The sequence below is a fragment of the Corvus kubaryi genome, unplaced genomic scaffold (assembly GCF_017639235.1).
Source record: "Corvus kubaryi isolate FWS band 111438036 unplaced genomic scaffold, C.kubaryi_AGA036_p1.0 37398, whole genome shotgun sequence".
NCBI lineage: Eukaryota > Metazoa > Chordata > Aves > Passeriformes > Corvidae > Corvus > Corvus kubaryi.
This window is the reverse complement of record NW_024581137.1, coordinates 33,286,259-33,304,587: the sequence shown is the minus strand read 5'-3', so window position 1 is coordinate 33,304,587 and position 18,329 is coordinate 33,286,259. Positions and strand designations below refer to the sequence as shown.

At 37.5% G+C, this 18,329-nt stretch overlaps 1 protein-coding gene across 4 annotated transcripts in view; it reads right to left on the bottom strand.

Annotated features, from left to right (window-relative positions):
- ICA1 (islet cell autoantigen 1) overlaps positions 1–18,329 on the bottom strand; it is a 68,802-nt gene that overhangs the window by 15,872 nt on the left and 34,601 nt on the right. For all 4 annotated transcript variants that reach the window (XM_042043374.1, XM_042043375.1, XM_042043376.1 and 1 more), the window contains exons 8-10: positions 9,222–9,347; positions 8,941–9,039; positions 1,475–1,569 (exon numbers count right to left, since the gene is read on the bottom strand). In XM_042043374.1, the coding sequence (XP_041899308.1) occupies positions 1,475–1,569; positions 8,941–9,039; positions 9,222–9,347 (320 nt within the window). The remainder of the gene's footprint in view (positions 1–1,474; positions 1,570–8,940; positions 9,040–9,221; positions 9,348–18,329) is intronic.

Below are 18,329 nucleotides of genomic sequence, written 5' to 3'. Positions count from 1 at the left end.
TATACAAAGGTGATCTCTCCAATGAAGAATACATCCTTTCTAACTGCTATGACTTTGTGTAAAGCCTGTCAAGGAGCAGGGAACGAAGCAGCCACAAGGCTGTGGTGGTGAAAAGGGCTGTGTGGGCACATTCCTCCTATCCTCTAGTGACAGGACAGAAAGAGACACCTCCCTTGCTCTTGGGGGTAGGCCTGTGGTAGAGGAAAATTACATTCAGGCCAAATTCTAGAATAATGAATGTTTACTGTGAATGAAGAGCTCATAAGGATTTAACAAGCTTTGTTTTGTGTAATTCTTCTCGAATCTTAGATGTTTGTTTATGGTTTTAGACAGCAAAAGGGTGACATATTTTTTCCCTCAGTTTTATGCCAGACAAGGACAAAGATAATCCATAAATAAACACAAGTACAATCATGACATGGCATCTGATGCATTTCCTGGTAGGTGCCAACGCACACATCTTGCATAAATCACACATTCATTCTAGAACTTTATATTCAACACTGAGGAAAAGAGCTATTTATTAAACTATTACTGTCACATGAGATGCAACAGATGGAGGTAAGTGCTGTGAAGACAACCACCTGCCAAATGGTACTTGGTCAAGTCCTTTCGAATGTCAACAGCACCAAATCTGACCAATTTATAAAGTGCTATTGGTCAGTGGCTCTGAATCTAAACCAGAAAAAGGACAGAAAACCTGAACTCCTCAAAAATTCATTATTATAAATAGCCAAGCAAAATCCACTAATCAGTCGAGCTGTTCTCTGCTTTTTGACAACTGATCCTTTGCTGGGTGCTTCATTTAAGCAGGGATAGTCAAAACAACAGGTGGCAGCAGGATTATATCAACACTGCATCTCCTGGCAACCGAATCCTGATGGTCAGGTAGGGGAGGGATCACATCTCTTTCTCCTGTTCTCCTCTCCCCACAGCAGTCCATTCATAAGTCTCTCTAAGCTCAGAGCTACAGGTAATTCAAAACTTGACAGCATCAGCTCACTTAGATGTACCTTATACTAAGTACCTCCTGCTTCATTGGATTACTAACCAATGTATACATTACAAAAACTAATCGCTGCCTGGAGCAATCAGTAATCTATATCCTATTCCCAGGTGAAAGGAGATGCTGCTGAAAGGAGAAATACAATGCTCATATATCTTTCTCCCCTGTATAGCTGTTTACCATTTCTTTGAATAAAGAAAAAATGAACAAAAGCTGAAAAAAATTAAAAAGAGGACTAAGAAAGATGAAAATCACATAAGAGCCTTTTTAAAGCTCTTAATGTCACCATCAAGTTTGTTAGTCTTCATGTACACATTACAACATTTCAGGAATTTTTCTGTTGAGGTAACCAGTAGAATTAGACTAGCTGTGTCTGTATCTCTACTTATGTTTGGTGACTTTAGCAACCAGAAAGCAGATTATAGACAAAAATAGTTATTATTTTGATATATAGGACATGTGACTTACTGACTCTGCTGATCTTCCACTGAATTGGTGCTCTCACTCTGCAGGTCCTCCTTTTCCGCTTTTTCTGTTAGTTTATTCATAGGATCTTGCAAGCTCTAGATCATAACCATAATATAAATGTAAAGAAGAAAAAAAATTAGAATCAGGGAAGCTAAAGTGTGTCATTTAAGACCAAACCTCATTCTAGAGCCAACAGAAATCAAGCAAGAACGGTTTTGCACTATATCGAAATTGTATCTGACTCAAACAAGCAGAATTAAAAGTGTTAGAAGATACTCATTCAAATTGAGTCTATGAACACACTTTATATAAGAAGGTGACACTTGGCAACTTCTATACTCATGTTCTGTTTCTAATATTTCTAAATGAATATTTCTAAGTAAATATTTCCAGTATTTCTAAGTAAATCTATCTATACCATGTGCAAAGCAGGCACAGGTGGCGTATTTCTTTGCTGTTTTGGGGGTTTGCTTATTTTTTTCCTCCCTCTTTTCCTTTTTTGTTTTAAGATGAGAAAAGAGAACTCTTTACATCTGTTTGTTCACCATATACTGCTTCTTTCCTTATTTATTCTCTTTTTCTCCCTCCACAACTATTCACACAAACTTGGCAACTGCAGTGGTAGTGGGAAGATACTGCTTGTATCCTGAATCTGAAAACAAGGGTTAAACTCTTGGATGATGGTTTGACAAAGGCCAGGTGTGGTATTATGAAACCCTACTGTCCCTTTGCAATCTGAAAGGCTGTGCTACAAGATAATGACGTGCAGTTTCATGGTCAGCATTTTTATAACCAAAATTTGGAGATGGGAAGAAGCCAACACAAGCATTAAGACTGACTCTTTGAAGTGATAAATATACTATTGGTTGTCATTGTTATGCATCAATTAGGAATTCTGTCTGAAAAATGAAATAAAGGAACACAGTAATTAAGTAATAGCAGATATGTAAGTATTTCTATTTCTGTCAAATGGTTTTGCTGTGAAGGTGAAAAAAATTTCCTCTTTCTAAAGTCCAACGTGGTTTCTGAAAAACAAAACCATGTTACATGAGAACAGTCTTGACCATTTGTAATTAAATTTATTAATATTGCTCTCATAGTCATAGTAGTGCATCTCATCCCAGCTTCTCTTCATGCTCCCACAAAAAGATAAGGGTAAAAGAGAGAAGTCACTTTTTGCACCACATCTAAAAACCACAAAAATGTAGTGGCTTGCATCTGGAATGTGAACAAAACATTAACGTGTTTCATGAGAAAAGTAAAACAAAAAACCACGGCCTAATCAATTGAATAAAAGTTAAAGAGTGCCCAGCTCATCTGTCACAAGAAAAGCATTCCCAGACATGTTGCAGGTCTTGTTTGCACTGCTTGTTAACCAGGACAGAGGAGTCCCCGGAAGGAGCATTCCAGTTTCTGCTTGGTTCAGTACTTGTCTGTATGAGGAATCTACACTTCAGTATTTTAGAAACTAAACTTACAGATCTGTCATGTACTGCAGTTGCTTTTTTTTCCCCCTCTCACTAAGTTAATTCTACCTAGAACTGCTGATTAATTTGTCATAAGCACCCTCAGCACTACAGATGTGGTCAAAAGATGAAGGTCACAAAAGCAGCAATAATAAAGGCCCTAAAGAAATTAACCTTATTCTGTGGTTGCCACTTTTTTTTTGACACTGCAACAGTGTTAACCAGAACCCCATGTAAGTATACTTCTTGGATGCTGAATAACAACACCAGCCAGCTCAGCTAGGTAACCTATGAATGAACGTCACCCTGCATTGGTACTGGGTATTCATTAGACTGAACTTCTCATGCTATTAAAATTAATGGAAATTACTTCATTGACTCTAAGAAGACCTGGACTACAGTTCAAGAACATACAAATATCCGCTACACTTGCACAGAAGTGCAGTGTAGAGAAAGAAAGCAGCTTTGCATTGTAGGGACTGTGCTGCTTTGGGCACTTGAACCACCATGGACATCTTCACAACAGGACACACAATCCACTGAATCAGCAGGTGATGGTGAAACATTTTGTGGTGCTCTGCTTGCTACCAAGTATAGCACCTCAGAGCCTGCTCCAAAAGGGTTGTAAAGGATTTGGAAAAAAACCAGAACTACTTTAACCACTGCCTAATTATACAAGTTAAAGAAAATTATTAGAAGTAAAATCTTCTGCATATTCACCAAAAATATACAGGTAAATAAGCATCCTTCTTTAAGGACCTATATTTTATGAAGTTTCCTTCATCAATGTTTCAGGAAATCCATATTTAAAGGACTGTGATCAAACCACGGAAACAGCATATAGAAATGGAGTTCACAAGTACCTTGGGAAGGAAGCAGCATGATAATAATGGCAGTTACTATTTCCTGTATTAGAAAAATAAACATAGCTCTGAAATACAGCTTCGGTTTTAATGGGATTATGATAAAATTTGTTAAAAATAAGCAGCTTTATTTTGATGCAATAATTCCATGCAACAATTTTATTCAGACAATATTCCCTCAAAATCAGATAGCAAATAATGAAATTATTTTCCTCGCCCCTGCCTCCCTCTACTCCGCATCCTGAGGTACACTACAAACTGAGGTACCTTTTCAAAAAGATTTTTAAAAGCTAGACAATGTGCATGAAATGAAACAGAATGTTAAAAAGCCAATGTCAACTGTTTTCTAAACATGAACCCACAGCAATGTGATCACTACTCTCAGCAGGCATAGAAATGAAACCATGATGTTCTCTTAATTGTTTCAGGTTATATTAGAAAAAAAGGGAAGAAGCCCCATCATTTAGAAAGTGTAGTGAATTAACAGAGTTACGACAACCCAGACTGAGATCAGAGCAAGCACATCTCAGTTGCATGCACCCCTCCTGCCTTGGCTGCTCAGAGCACACAGATGTGTAACTTCACAGCACTCTTCTGGCTGCTCACGGGGACTAGCACAGATTTTGTTGTGAGCTACACCAGGTATGTGGCTTAAAGTATGGTCCTTGCATATTTAGAAACCTATCTTCCTAGCTTCTTAAATCTTTTACTACAAAAATCAGAATAAGACCATACACACTACCAGAGCAAGTTCAGAGTCATTCATTCTGCCTGATGTGTCCATCTCTAACACCAGAAGTCACCAGCGATATTTCACCTGCTCCCAGTACTCAGAGTAAGTATCCAAGCCAAGGGATTCCTCCACTGTAGATTTAACTCTGGTTCCAGCTCAGGCTCCATTTCTGACTGCTACTCACTCACAAATTCCTTCACCTGCATCTAGGCTGCTTTCAAGTCAAGCCAAGATCATCTGGACTGCACATAAAACCTGCCCTCTGCAGTTAAATCATCAGTGTTGACATTGCACTCAGCTCACCCATAGGTCCTCCCAAGTGCCTTGGCCACCTAATGCACTTCTTGACTGAGAAAGAATCAAAGCAACACAGCTAAGGGCAGTTTCAGGAGCCAGGCATACATCCCAAGATGTCACAACATTTATGATGAAGTGCAACATCACTGAGGAGACAAAAACTTGAATGTTTCATTTGGGGGGAGAGCTGAAGAGGAAGAGGAAAAGCAGGTTGTCTCAGAATTTCCTCCCAGACATTCATCAAGAAAAGAAATACCACACCTCCTCAAAACCCTTAGAGATAAAAAATCATAGGCAATCTTGTCTATGAGTAAAGTCATGGTGTGACAAACAGAAACAAGAGAGGATACCAAACTACAGCAGAGGTCAGCAGAAGGCAACAGTGTTGTAGCATCTGTTTGGACAGAGTACTCCAAAGGAGTACTCCATGTAAGGAGCTCAGGCAGCAGTATTCCACTTCACAAAGTAAATAAAAAAAACAGTACTCCACTTTACAGAAATAAATAGATGCATTGAGATTTATGCCTTTTGACTCCCTTACCAAGCCTATTATTATTTCTAGGCTAATATGAACTCCTCAGGAAGTTTGGTATCCTAGCATTTAAATGTAAAAAATGCAACTAATTATTCTTTGAGTAACTAAGGCAAATAAATGGTAACAGAAACTAGAAAGAGGTATTATTCATGAAAAGTAGCCCCTGAAATAAACTTGAATTCATTTGGTATATGTTTATTTCAAGACAATGAAACCTTAAAGGCTTTACCAAAACAGCAGCTCATCATATGTAATATTAAAGTGATAGATGCAGTAACTTTTTACATCACTACACATAGAGTTGTTAGCACATTAATAATCATCTTTCATCAAGCATAAAACTCAGAGTTAGGAAATACAGCTGCAATAGCACAATTATACTGCTCTCTGCATATACCCTGAAGCAAAGAAAACAAATGTGCTGCTTTTCATTAAGGGAGTTTGGCAACCATCTCTAAAGACAGTGTTTTCTTTCCAGAAACAATCCCAAGAGGCGTTTCAGAGTCTCTTTCCTGAGGTAAACGTGGTACATGAATATATATTTATACTACAAACTACAACTAGCAATTTTCTAGTACATAGCACCTCTTAATTTTTCAGTAAGAAATTCTACATCTAAGTCAAATATTAACTTGTAATAATTTCTTGTTTTAAAGCAAAACAGTAGCCCTACATTCACGTATGCTTAGTTTAATTCAGTTTAATTTGTATGAGCAAGATTTTGTCTTTTATGGAATCATAAAAGACAAAAATTATTTACAAGCATCAAATTCAAAATTTTAATTTAAGAAAGACCCCTTTTATGGTGTAAGGCAGGGAAAAATAGTGTAAGAAAAATAACTTCCAATTAAATGTAGGAATGGGCACACTGAAATATTTTATGTGTATTTTAAGCCATTATGTATTCTGATTGTATATTTTAATGCATAAAGTCAACAACAGACATGGCATCTTCATTAGGTACAGTTTTCAACCGAAAGTTTCTCCATCAGAAACTACACTACCTTAGATCAGCTACAGCTGATTAAAAAAAATACCACATAATCTCAATGTAAAATTAGTTTCCAGTTCCTTTTTAATATATAGCCACTCTGGCATGAACATATGACATGAATGGTAGGGATCAGTTCCCTAACCATAATCATCTATTTTTATTCCACACCCAGGTTTAGCAGAGGTGAGCTGGGACTCACCACACCCTTCAGAAGTGACAAGCAGAGCTCACTTAGCCTAGTAATGCATCTGAAGTAGCAGCAGACATCTATTCTCTTAGGCAACACAATCTCACCCGATGCAATCACCAAATTTTGATTTAATCATCTTAGTAAACATTTAATGTTCAGAAACTAATAGCTGGGGGACAAGAGATCATGGAGAAAACTTTGGTATAGAAAATAACTCTAGAGACTGAAAGAAAAAAACCCTGATACTAAAAGCCAGTAACACAGTCTTATTCCCAAGCAGCTGTTTTCTGAAAGCACAGAATTACATGAAATCCTACAGTTTTAAACTATCTCCTGATTGGCATCATTTATCAGTATACATATCAGTGCAAAACCAGGAAATCACATCTTTTCAGTGTAGGAGATGAGCAATATAATGGGTTAAGATTCTCATAACAAAGTTAGGATGCATCCTAAACAATCCTACAATATTCATAACCATTTTTACATTTACTTTTTGCTTCAAGGGAGTACTTGTTACAAGTGTGGGTTCAATATAGATGGTATTTCTTTATCATAGATTCCCAATCTAATTGCAAATTTAAATCATAGTGAAATGTTTCACACAAGGAAGTTCAAGAAGTACAAAGCATCCCCAAATATCTCTCATCCTCCATCACAAGGGTACACCAAAACAGGTGCATTTTCTCTCCAAGTTTCTCTCCAAGGTGTCCAAATGTTACTATGTGTCTTGAAACATCCTATGTGTTGTTCAAATTTTTAGATACAAAAGAGCATGAAGAATACCTACCTAGCAACAATACAGGCTACCTACACAAATTAGACTGAAATTGTTTTGGATCAAAGCAAAGACAAAAACATCCTCAGAAACCTTTTAACATCAGGAAGGTAAGTGAAGAGCCCACAAGCATGGTGCCCAGGCTCCTGAGCAGAACTCTGGCCAAGCTAAGCCCACGGAGGGGGAAAGTAAAGGGGACACTTTCTTCCCTGGTTTGGAGTTTAACTGGTGAGTCTGAAGACAATTACTAGCAATATCAAGATAGCTATGCCCAACTGTCTCCTGCTAAAATCTGACTGTAAACTCTGACTAAAACCCATCTTCCGTGATGCAGACTATGAAAGAAAGAGGCTTACAGTTATGTTAACTTCATAGCAAATGAGGATTTCTCCTGCAAGACAGGATTCTTCAGAGGCTGGGTAAGATGAAACAGTTTATAAACCTCCTCAGTCACGAAAAGATTGAGCCTGAAATTTGTTTGGTCTGCTGTGATGTTTCAAGCTGCAGAAGTAACAGTCTCCACAAGCTCTTTATGCACAGTTTAGAAACTGCTCTGTCCCATCCCACATTCTAGAAAACATCTTTAAATATGGCATAGTAATGTACAGACAAGTTTGGTAGTCTGGGGTGAATTACACCTTATACCTTCAGGTGCTTCTTTTCCAGGAGCTCAGGGGGAGCCACAGGCTCTAAGGCATAATGCAGCCCAACTTCCATTTGACAAATGCACAAGGATTTCATGGATTGAGGCTGTGACTTGAAATCATTGTCAAACTGGGTTGTCTCTCCAAGCAAAGAGTGGCTTTGCGCATGCTGTTCATTCCTCACTCTCCTACCCGTGGCAACCCTTCTATCAGACCTCTGTCACACACACAATTTTTCTCCCATGCAAATAGTAGCCAATCAAGTAGTTACTGCACTGCCCAAAATAACTACAGGACAAAAAGGCCTATGAGGATAATTGGTAGGTTCATGAAATTTTTCACTGTTCTCCCATTCCTCTACTGGGTCTCAAATTGCAACACAAAGAGCAGCTTCATATGCAAGGAAAACATGACCAGGAAAACACACAAAGCTTAGTGTTTATTTTTAGATAGTTGGCAAAACTCTGAACTCAGGCTTCAGTCAGATATTGCACATATACCATACTGAAAGTTTACAAAGGATCAGCAAATACCACTAGACTACAAAACAGTATTTCCCAGTAAAGGGTTAAAAAGTGAGTACAGATGGGGGAGCCCTGAGCATCCACTTACTCATATTCAGTCCAAAAAAGGTGTTCTTAAAGAGTGTGAAAAACAAATGCAAAGGCAACATAGTTAGTATTAATTCACTCCTGAGATTTTGGAGAGCAACATAAATCCCTAATTCTACTAGATGAATAATCCAACACAATCCCACAGCCTTTAATAATGTCTTCCTTTGAAATATTCCTTAGTCACTGCACTAGACATACAATTTTTGATCCTACTAGTTAGACGGACATTAAACAGAAAACTTAAAAGTGTCAGAAAATACATGGGAAGAATATCAACATGTGCTTTCTACATCCTTGTCTGATCTCTTACCGGTTATCACTGGGCAAACATATATATCTATATATTTCTTACCTTTAACATAGTGAATTCATATGGCTGATAACCTTTGAAACTTTCATGGATGGCTGCCATTGTGTGTGAAGTTTTTTCCCAAAAATGAAGCAGTGTTGTCTGTAAGGCAGGGTAAAATTTCAGCGCCAATGTTAAAACAAATCTGTTTTCAGTGCAAATTTCACATCTTCCCTCCAATGCTAGTTACATATTCTTACAGTTGACTATTGCCATGGTAACCTCTTAAAAAACCACATTAGCAGGAAAACATTCTTTCAGAGGTCAACATTTTCCTTGGATACCTGATATGTTGTTAACACATGAGAAAGGAGGTTGCATCTGCTCGCTCCCAAAAGATCCACTTTTTGACAGACATCAGTCTTCAGTTTGTCAAAGTTGAGTTTTGCATGTCGCACTTGTGCTTGAACCTTCAAACAAAGGGACAATTGTTTATGTAGTGTTTTTTTCCTCCATTTTTAATGAAAGAGCAAACTAATACAACATCTAGGAAAATCGGACAACTGAACAGACTCAATTGCAATTTATATTTTCATCAATCACACTGAAATTAAGATAAAACAGGCTGATAAATGGTACTCTTCCTATCGTCTCTGTTACTGCTTTTTGTGATATATTCAGTGAAGAATTTTTGTTTTCTAACCCCTGTTTGTACGATGGATATTAGTATAAAATATATACTGAAAACAATTGGAAAACATACTTATATTGGTATCTCTTTCAAGAATGACAAATTCAAAGGCCAACCAACAAATTTGTAGCTAAAAGTTTACTACATAATATACAGGTGCACAGTCAGAGACATTTCCATGTACCTATAGTAAGAGACAAATCATGCTGACAAACTTTAAAGTCTTATCTGCAATGATATAGCACTTCAATATCTTTGATCTGCTACAAAAATTTCACTCATTAAAGTTTTCCTTCTAAAATGGGAGCACCTTTCCTGTTTATTGCTATTGGAAAAATATCAAGTCCCTTTTTCCTACCAATTAACAATTTCAGTTTCAAAAAGTTTTTGTTTTTCAAACTATTTTTCTACCACCTGTTAAGTACATAAAAATGTACCTTAAGTACATGTATAACACCCTGTTCCACAAACTGTATATGCTTGACAACAACATTGACATGATTTTGTATCATGGTAGAAGGTTGATGTGGGCATTTCATACCCAGGAATTCCCATTTTTGTGACAGCTTTGCACACTACCCAAATACTATATTAATGAAAGAAATTTGTTTAAATTCTGTAAACACGTTTTGTTATAGTTTTCTTCCAATGAAATGGGAAACACTCCAACCACAAAACATCATGAATGTCCTATTACTCTTTCACAGTTAAAATATTTACCCAAAAAATGAAATGTTTTACCGTGAAAACAAACTACTGTAGTAAATTATACATTTCTTTCCTTTTGTGGCCTAATTCCAAGAGTAAACTCATTTTGTCCAGAATATGCAAACTCAATCAGAGATTTGACAAACATGTATGCTCCTGATCTTCAGAAGTGAATCTGGAACTTTGCAGCAAGCTCCTTGTGCAGTAAGAACAAATACATACATCTCATAATGCAATCTGAAACGTTATGGTTACTGTACTTCTAATCTTATTTTCCCAAACCCAGAGTATACAAGACCTCCAATCAGGCAGGAAAACAGCCAAAGATCTGCATCACAAATTCACCAGATAACCTACTCATACAAATTGTGGGACTCTTGGATTGCTGGACCCATGGCAACTTTATTTCACTGATCAGATCAGCTCTGCATAAGCAATACTGCACATCAGCCTAATCTGTTCATAAGGAAGAAACTACCACAACTCAAAATCTCTCATAAATGCAGAATCTTACACGTGAGATTTTAATAACAGAAAAGGATGATGCCAAAGAAAAAAAACTCGAACACTTTTTCTTATTGTAGTAAAGAGCAAAGCTACTCTACCTTTACAAAATAGCTTTGTGGTTACTGCATTCATCCAGAAGAGGAAGTCTTCCAAGACAACTCCACATATTACACCAAGCAATCAATGAACAAATCTTGAGCTCTGGTAATAATAACTACAACTGAAACTTCTGACTGGATCCAGTGCTCTAACCACGTGAGTAAAACATCTCACTGATGTTGTCTTGCTTGTCATCTTTGCATGTTGAAGAGTTCAAAAAAAAAAAAGGGGTCTCCAGAAGATAGAAGACTTCTTAGGTAGTTAGGAGATGTTTTAGTGAGGTAGAGACAGATTTGAATTTCCTCAGGAAAGAGGAAATTGCCCCAATAGCTTCCACTTCTTAGGCAAGCATGACAAATGCTAAGCTATGACATAAAAAGCAAGGAATAGCTACTGCCAAGATATCTACTATGAAGTATAGTACTTTGTGAAAAGCACAGCTGCCTAGTCAAAACAGCACATAGTCAAAACACCTCCAAAATTGAGCAGCAACGGAAGAAGATAGGAGCAGCGGCAGGAGGAATGTAGAAGCTTTATCCAGTGCTGGATAAAGACATTTGTCCTGTGTTAGGTCCTCAAGTCCTCTGTTTGCTTTAGCTTTAAGTGCCTGAGAGCACAGTTACAACTTGAGTGTGAAAAGGAGAGTTGTGAAGAAAATCATGGGCCTGTGCAAAAAGGAACTTATAACCGAAATCCAAATACGGGGTTATGCACACCTTTTGCCATAAAGAATCGCTGCGATGGGTAGGGAATTAAGTAAGAGATGTTGGAGGGCTTTGAAAAAACGAATCTCAGTTACAGCCATGAAAATCCAGAGAAATTCTAGTGATGTAAATGTGTCACATATATAACTATATTTTACAATGGTACAGCTGAGATCAGAATCCCTTTCCTACTCGTTATATCACAGCACTGGTGAAAGCACAGTAAGAAGAGCTGTGGCTTTGTAGACTGAAAGTCCAAGTAAGCAAAGAATATTAGTTCACCACCTATCAGAGATGGTGAGCCACAAGTTAAAAGAAAAGAAGTACTACTAAATATAATTATGAATTCCTACTCCAACTCTTTAAGAAAGGAGAAAAAAATCGATAGAACAAAAGCACCTGTAAAGTTTGAGTTGCGGTCTTCCTGCATACATTCTTCAGGGACATTTAGCAAAGAACAAGGTTGGCATTTATCTTCACTGAACATGTAATTAGTGTCTCTTTTAAAAGCTAAAACATTCATAAAAAGAAAGAGTTGATCTACAACACAATGTGGAACACAACCCCTTATTTTTATCATGTTCCTATGGATGATTCAAGATACTTAATGCTGCGTTATCAAATGCTACACATTTCTCTTGCCAACCAGGAAAGATGTGATACTATGAAAACTATTAAATTAAGGATGCTTTTAGGTTTTTTGATATATTGAAAGTTTATTGAGCAGAAGCATTCTCCTTTTTTCAGCAGCAGTGCAGGATAACCAAGAAAGAACACCACACGCTACATCAGCATGACCTTTTGCTTTTTATCTGTGCCAATAAATGAATTTTCAATTGAAATTATTATTAGACATCTTTTAAGATTACTTGTTGGCTTCAGGAATTAGGTGTAAAAGCTTAGTGCTCACAAAGTGCTTACACAATCTACTTAATACCACACAAGTCATCAGAATGAACCTTTGGTTTTCTACTCTAGGGAAAGCTCATGTAATAGATACTAATCTTCTCCTTTCTCTGCAATTACTCTTTAAGACATGAGAAACAGGACCCCACTGTGGTCTCAGTCCTGCAAATTTTTATTCATATATTTATGTTTATTAAAGCTGAACATATAAAAGTTCTCGAAATTCCTGGTCTGAAAACTGTCAGGATTTTCCTGGCCCTAGGAGAACTGCCCTGATCCAAACACAACTTGAATTATTTGATGACAAACAAGCTTCTAAGCATCTGAAATTAAAGGTGCTAGATATGAGATTTACACTATACGAGAAAATCTTACGGTACTCTTGACATAAAAAAGATTATTACTCTGTCTTTTTCTAAGCAGCAACCTAGAACAACCTGCTTTTAATTTCCCAATGCAAACACCTAAGTACAATATTCACAGAGAGCACACAGAAAACATAAATTTGGAAAGCAGTATCTTATTCAATCAACAGCTTGATAAACTACAAGATGCCAGATAAACCTGAAATAATTTCAAAGGACTGAAATATATAAGTAAATAACGAAATGCTACAACCCTAAATCCTGGGGGCTCAAAAGTCAGATTCTAGAATGCTTGACTCTAAGGGCAAATATTTGCTAACAGAGTTTCTTAAACTATCACAAAATGGATCAGGTTGGAAGGGATCACAGTGGGTCCTCTGGTTCAACGTCTCTGCTCAAACAGGGCCATCCCAGACCACATGGTACAGGAGTGTGTCCAGACACTTCTTGATATCTCCAGTGATGGAGACTCCACAGCCTCTCTGGACAATCTGTTCCATAGCGTGGTCACCTGCACAGTTCTTCCTCATGTTCAGGTGGAACTTCCTGTGCATCAGTTTCTGCCTGTTGCCTTTTGTCCTGTTGCTTGGCACCACTGAGAAGAGCCTGGTCCATCCTTTTGGCACTCTCTCTTCAGATAGGACCTTGTCAATGTCTCTTTCTCAGTCTTCTCTTCCAGAATCTGAACAGGCCCAGATCCCTCAGCCTTTCCCCATAAGAGAGATGCTCCAGTCCCTAAATCATCTTTGTCACCCTCCACTGGACCCAGTCCAGCAGTTCCTTGTCTCTTTTTCACCGAGGAGCCCAGAATTGGACACAGCACTCCAGGTGTGGCCTCACTAGGGCAGAGTAGACACGCAGGACCATCTCCCTCGACCTGCTGGCAATGCTCATCTTAGTGAATGCCAGAATACCACTGGCCTTCTTGGCCACAAGGGCACCGCTGGCTCATGGACAGCTTGTTGTCCACCAGTACCCCCAGGTCCTTCTCCACAGAGCTACTTTTCAGCAGGTATGCTGGAAATCCTTATTTGAACAGAAAAATTCTAATCTTCAAGCATGCTAACATTAAAAAAAAAAATAATGCTCAGACCCAGTTAAAAAACTCTATTCAACATGTTCAGTTACTAAACTACAGATTTGTCATGTGCTTTCAAGGAGTCTTTATATGTTGTCTACATGTGTTACTACTTTCTTTTAGTCTCCTATAAAATGCAAAATTTGTTTTCAGTAGTAGACTAATTTCAGGGACAATTCAACTAGTGAAGCATCATCTCCAAAATTATGTCGGATAAATGCACTAACTCACTTTACATACAGTATATTTTTGTCTCAGCATTTCCAGCATAGAAGGAGAAACAGATGCTTTTAGTCTAATTTGACACCCAACCTCTCACTTACTCGATCTGAAAAGCATGCACAGTGTGTGTATAGGCTGGAAGGAGGAGGTAAGTAAATCAAGAGGGAAAAATGCCTGGAATATAGCAAACCTTCCTGTTCGGGGCTTTTGGTAAACTCTACCAGCAGATGGAATCAGTGCAAATCTTTGTGTTAAATAAGTACAGCACCTTCTGACATACCTGATCGCTGTAAAGACTACATGAAAATGAAATCAAACTGTAGTTTGAGGACCGAGTATTTACCATAGAGCACAACTTACAGCATTTCTGCATATGGCACAGAAAACACAAGGAACTAGACCCTCAGTTCCCACAAACTCTAGTAATTTCATAGCTTGAGTGGTGTTTTGATAAGGAGCACCCATTACACTTTCACATGAGCACAACTAAGTACTTACCGGTTTATGTTTCCTTTTCTTTTAAATTCAAGATTGATAATGTGCAGTCAGAGAACAGAAAAGGTAATGTTTTATGCAAAATAATGCCTGTAACTAAACTTTTCCACGTACAATGTAAGGAATTCCAATGCCTTGCGCAGTATGACACCTGATTTCCGTGTGCTTTGATATATTCTGCATTTAGCAGACTATACTTTGACTCAAATGTTCCCTTGGGTTGGAATAGCATTTACTGCATTCATTAATCTCCGCTCCATCATTTTTTAAGAGTAACACATAAAAACAATGGTTCAAGAAGAGTGGGCATACTTCTGTTCGTCTGCTTCTACCCTGGTTATTAAAATCTTCATTTATGATCTCATGAGAAACACTGGTAGAAATTAATTTTAGGAGATGGAGTTTTTTAAGTGAGCCATGTCTAGCTAAAAGGGAAAACTACTTGGACAGTATAAACAGATCCAAATTATATCTTTAAGTCTGAAGCTGAGCAGATGTACATCACATTTGTTCAAGAAATTAAACTATTCTTGAAATTTGAATTAAGATAATTTTAGAGCAGAACAAGTTCCAGTAATACATTTCTTAAATCTGCCATTTTGGACTTAATGATAATTTTCTGTGCTTGTGCAAAAGCCCTATGCACCTCATTCTATTAAGCTTGATTAAGGAAATTTGTAGTCATGTTGCAAATCATATAAAGGACTTAATTACCATTGCATGCCTATCAGTCTCACTCTGGAAACAACCAAACACCTTCTATGGTAGGTGTCCCTGCCCATGACAAAGGGGCTGGAACTAGATGATCTTTAAGATCCCTTCCAACCCAAACCATTCTATGATTCTATGGAAAGTACTGTCTGCCTTTCTGCCATAAAAGAACTGGTATGTCAGCTTTGTAAAAGCAGTTATGCCTGTGTGAGGAGAGGAAAGGAAAAACTGCAGGCACACCTGCTGTACAGACTCCTGCCTTCTTTTCCTATGCAAAACTAGTGGAGTGGAGCTGCTGCCTATGACTCAGATACCCAGTTGCTACAGCAGTACAAGCAAATAACACTGAAACAGCTGTCAAAAATGTTATGTCCTGTTGTGAGGTAGCTTAAATATATTGGCAAATTCATGTGGAAAGACAGCAGGTAAGTGAAAGCTGAATTAAAGATGTATTAGGTCAGTTGCACTGCAAGAGAGAAAGATTCTGGAAAGGAAGATGATACAACTTTCTGATGTCCTGAAGTGGTAGAAATCTCTCATTATATACAGACTTGAACAAGGCAAGTCTATCACAAGATAAAAGACAACACAAATACTCTTAAGCTAATGGCTTTTTTCTAATGGCTGAAACGTTCATGGTGAGAAAAAAATAAAAGATTCCACTAAAACACAGCGATATCCAACATAATCCAATGAAATCAATGCCAACTGAAGTAATTGCAAATACCTACTAGAAAATTACCTTCCATAATTACTCAGAGATTTTAGATTTAATTGCTCATGACAGTTCTGGAATTCAGTGTAAGCAACAGAAGAAGAGTGCTAAAGAAAATTAAGGGAAAAAAAAGGAAAAAGGCAGAAGCAATGCTATATTTCTCCATAACAGCATATAGACAAATTCAGCTTAACATGGATGAGTGTAACAGTAGCTGCATTTCACTGTATGTACTGGGACCAGATCATGTTTCTCTGCCTGGCAACTCAATATGAAACATAAACTATCAACAAACAGAATGACCATAAAGTCAGTGTAAGCTGATTAAAAGGTTCTTTCATTTAATACGGACATTTTTGACTGATTCTAGTCAGAACCATCAAATCTCCATGAATTAAACATGTATTTTGCTCTCCTTATGCTACAATGAAGAAAAATAGAGATTAAAAATACTAAAAAAGTCACATTATAACCAAAATGTTATTCTTCCAAACCCAGAAGCTCTCATGCAAACTTTGTCATTCAAACATTTTTTACAATTTATATTAATTTACTTTTTAGTATGTTAAAAACATTTCATTAGAGAAATTTGGTATCTGTGGATGACAAAATGTTAAACTCCAGGAAGCACCAAAAAGTGTATCATATTTTCTCCAATTTTGTGATTTTCAAATGTCCTAATAGGACATGGTCCATGGCAGTTCTTGAGGAGAGCCATTATGACTCTTCAAAATTGTCATTACTATTTTTGCTCAGTTTTTACCAGAATTTGTCCCAGAGTACACACCTTGGTCATTCATACCTAATACAGCTTTGGGAAGCTCCACAGGTTTTCCAGAAAAGCCTTGCTAGACAGTTGCTATGTATTTCACCAGAGACGTTACAGGCAGTACAAATCAGCAGATGAACATCACAAAATACTACTCCTGCCTTACCCTCAGGCATGCCTTCCACAAAGGTATGCTAGGTGTGCCTAGCTCAGGCCTTGACATTCACCTTGTTACCTTGTGGCCTGTGTTAGTGGATGGAGATCTAGCAAACACAAACAACCGACACCTAGAGTTCACTTCACATTACCCTGTTTCTCTCCACTCTACAGGAAATTCTTGTTGATCAATTTAGGTGTAGATATCTACATAGCACATGTCTGAAGCTCTGTTTGATAAACCCTAACCTAAATGATGTCCAGAAAAATATTTCCTTTATTGCTAATAATTGTGTTTGAATGTGTGCTTATTTACCCTTTTAATTCATTCAGTATAAGCTTCCACACCGTGATTCTTGATGAACTCCTTATGAACAGACTGAGGAGCCTCAGCAGCTTATGTATGTACCGTGGTCCAACCACTTTTTCATCTTGTCTTTGTTAAATGAGACAGATTGATTTAGAAACACCTCATCTAAGTAGCTTCCCCTAGTCCCTGTATTACATTTTACACTTTTTGATACTCTTCTCTCCAGGTTTTTAATCCAGAGACGTGGAATGTGATCCGTGCTTGCTCACACTGCACCAAGAGACACCACTGGCTAACAGCTAAGCTACATCTTTACATAAGACCTTCACAAACACTCTTGCAGCAAAAAGCTTTCAACTGTAGTTGTAAAGCTGCAATTAGCACTTTGCTGCTGGGAGAAAAGAAATAAATATATAAAAGAGATGAAACTGTGATTAAATACACAAAAGAACTCTTTAATCTAGAACTTCAAACATACAAACAACAAAACAGTGTATCTCCAGTCACTGAAGGTGAGACCATTGTGCTCAGGGTACAAATGTATCACAGATGAAGTACAACTACCATTCTCTGTTCTCTTCTTTAACCACAGAGCCTTGTGCTTTCATTTTCTCCTGCCTATGTAACTTTGCCCTAATTTCTAGCTCTGTTATTATCCTCTCATTGCTTTGGGTTAGAAGCATGTGTTTTTCTTCCTGTTTGAAATCCATGTCTATGGTCTGGGTCAAGGAGAATGCCATGTTAAAGAGCAATGTGCTTAATGAGCTTTGCTGCATTTTTTTACTTTAACAGCAGTAGAACAATCTAAGGTAAGAAAATATGTTGTTAGGTACACTGAATTAACTACTATTATTTTTAAATCCCAACAAAGGATTTTTTTCTAGAAGATATACAAATACCTAGCAAAACATCAGGCCATGGATATGCACCATGACTTCTCTGTGGATTTTTTTTTTTTGGCAGTATATGAAATTTGGTCTTTGTGTCACATTTATGCCACATTTCCCTCTTCAGTT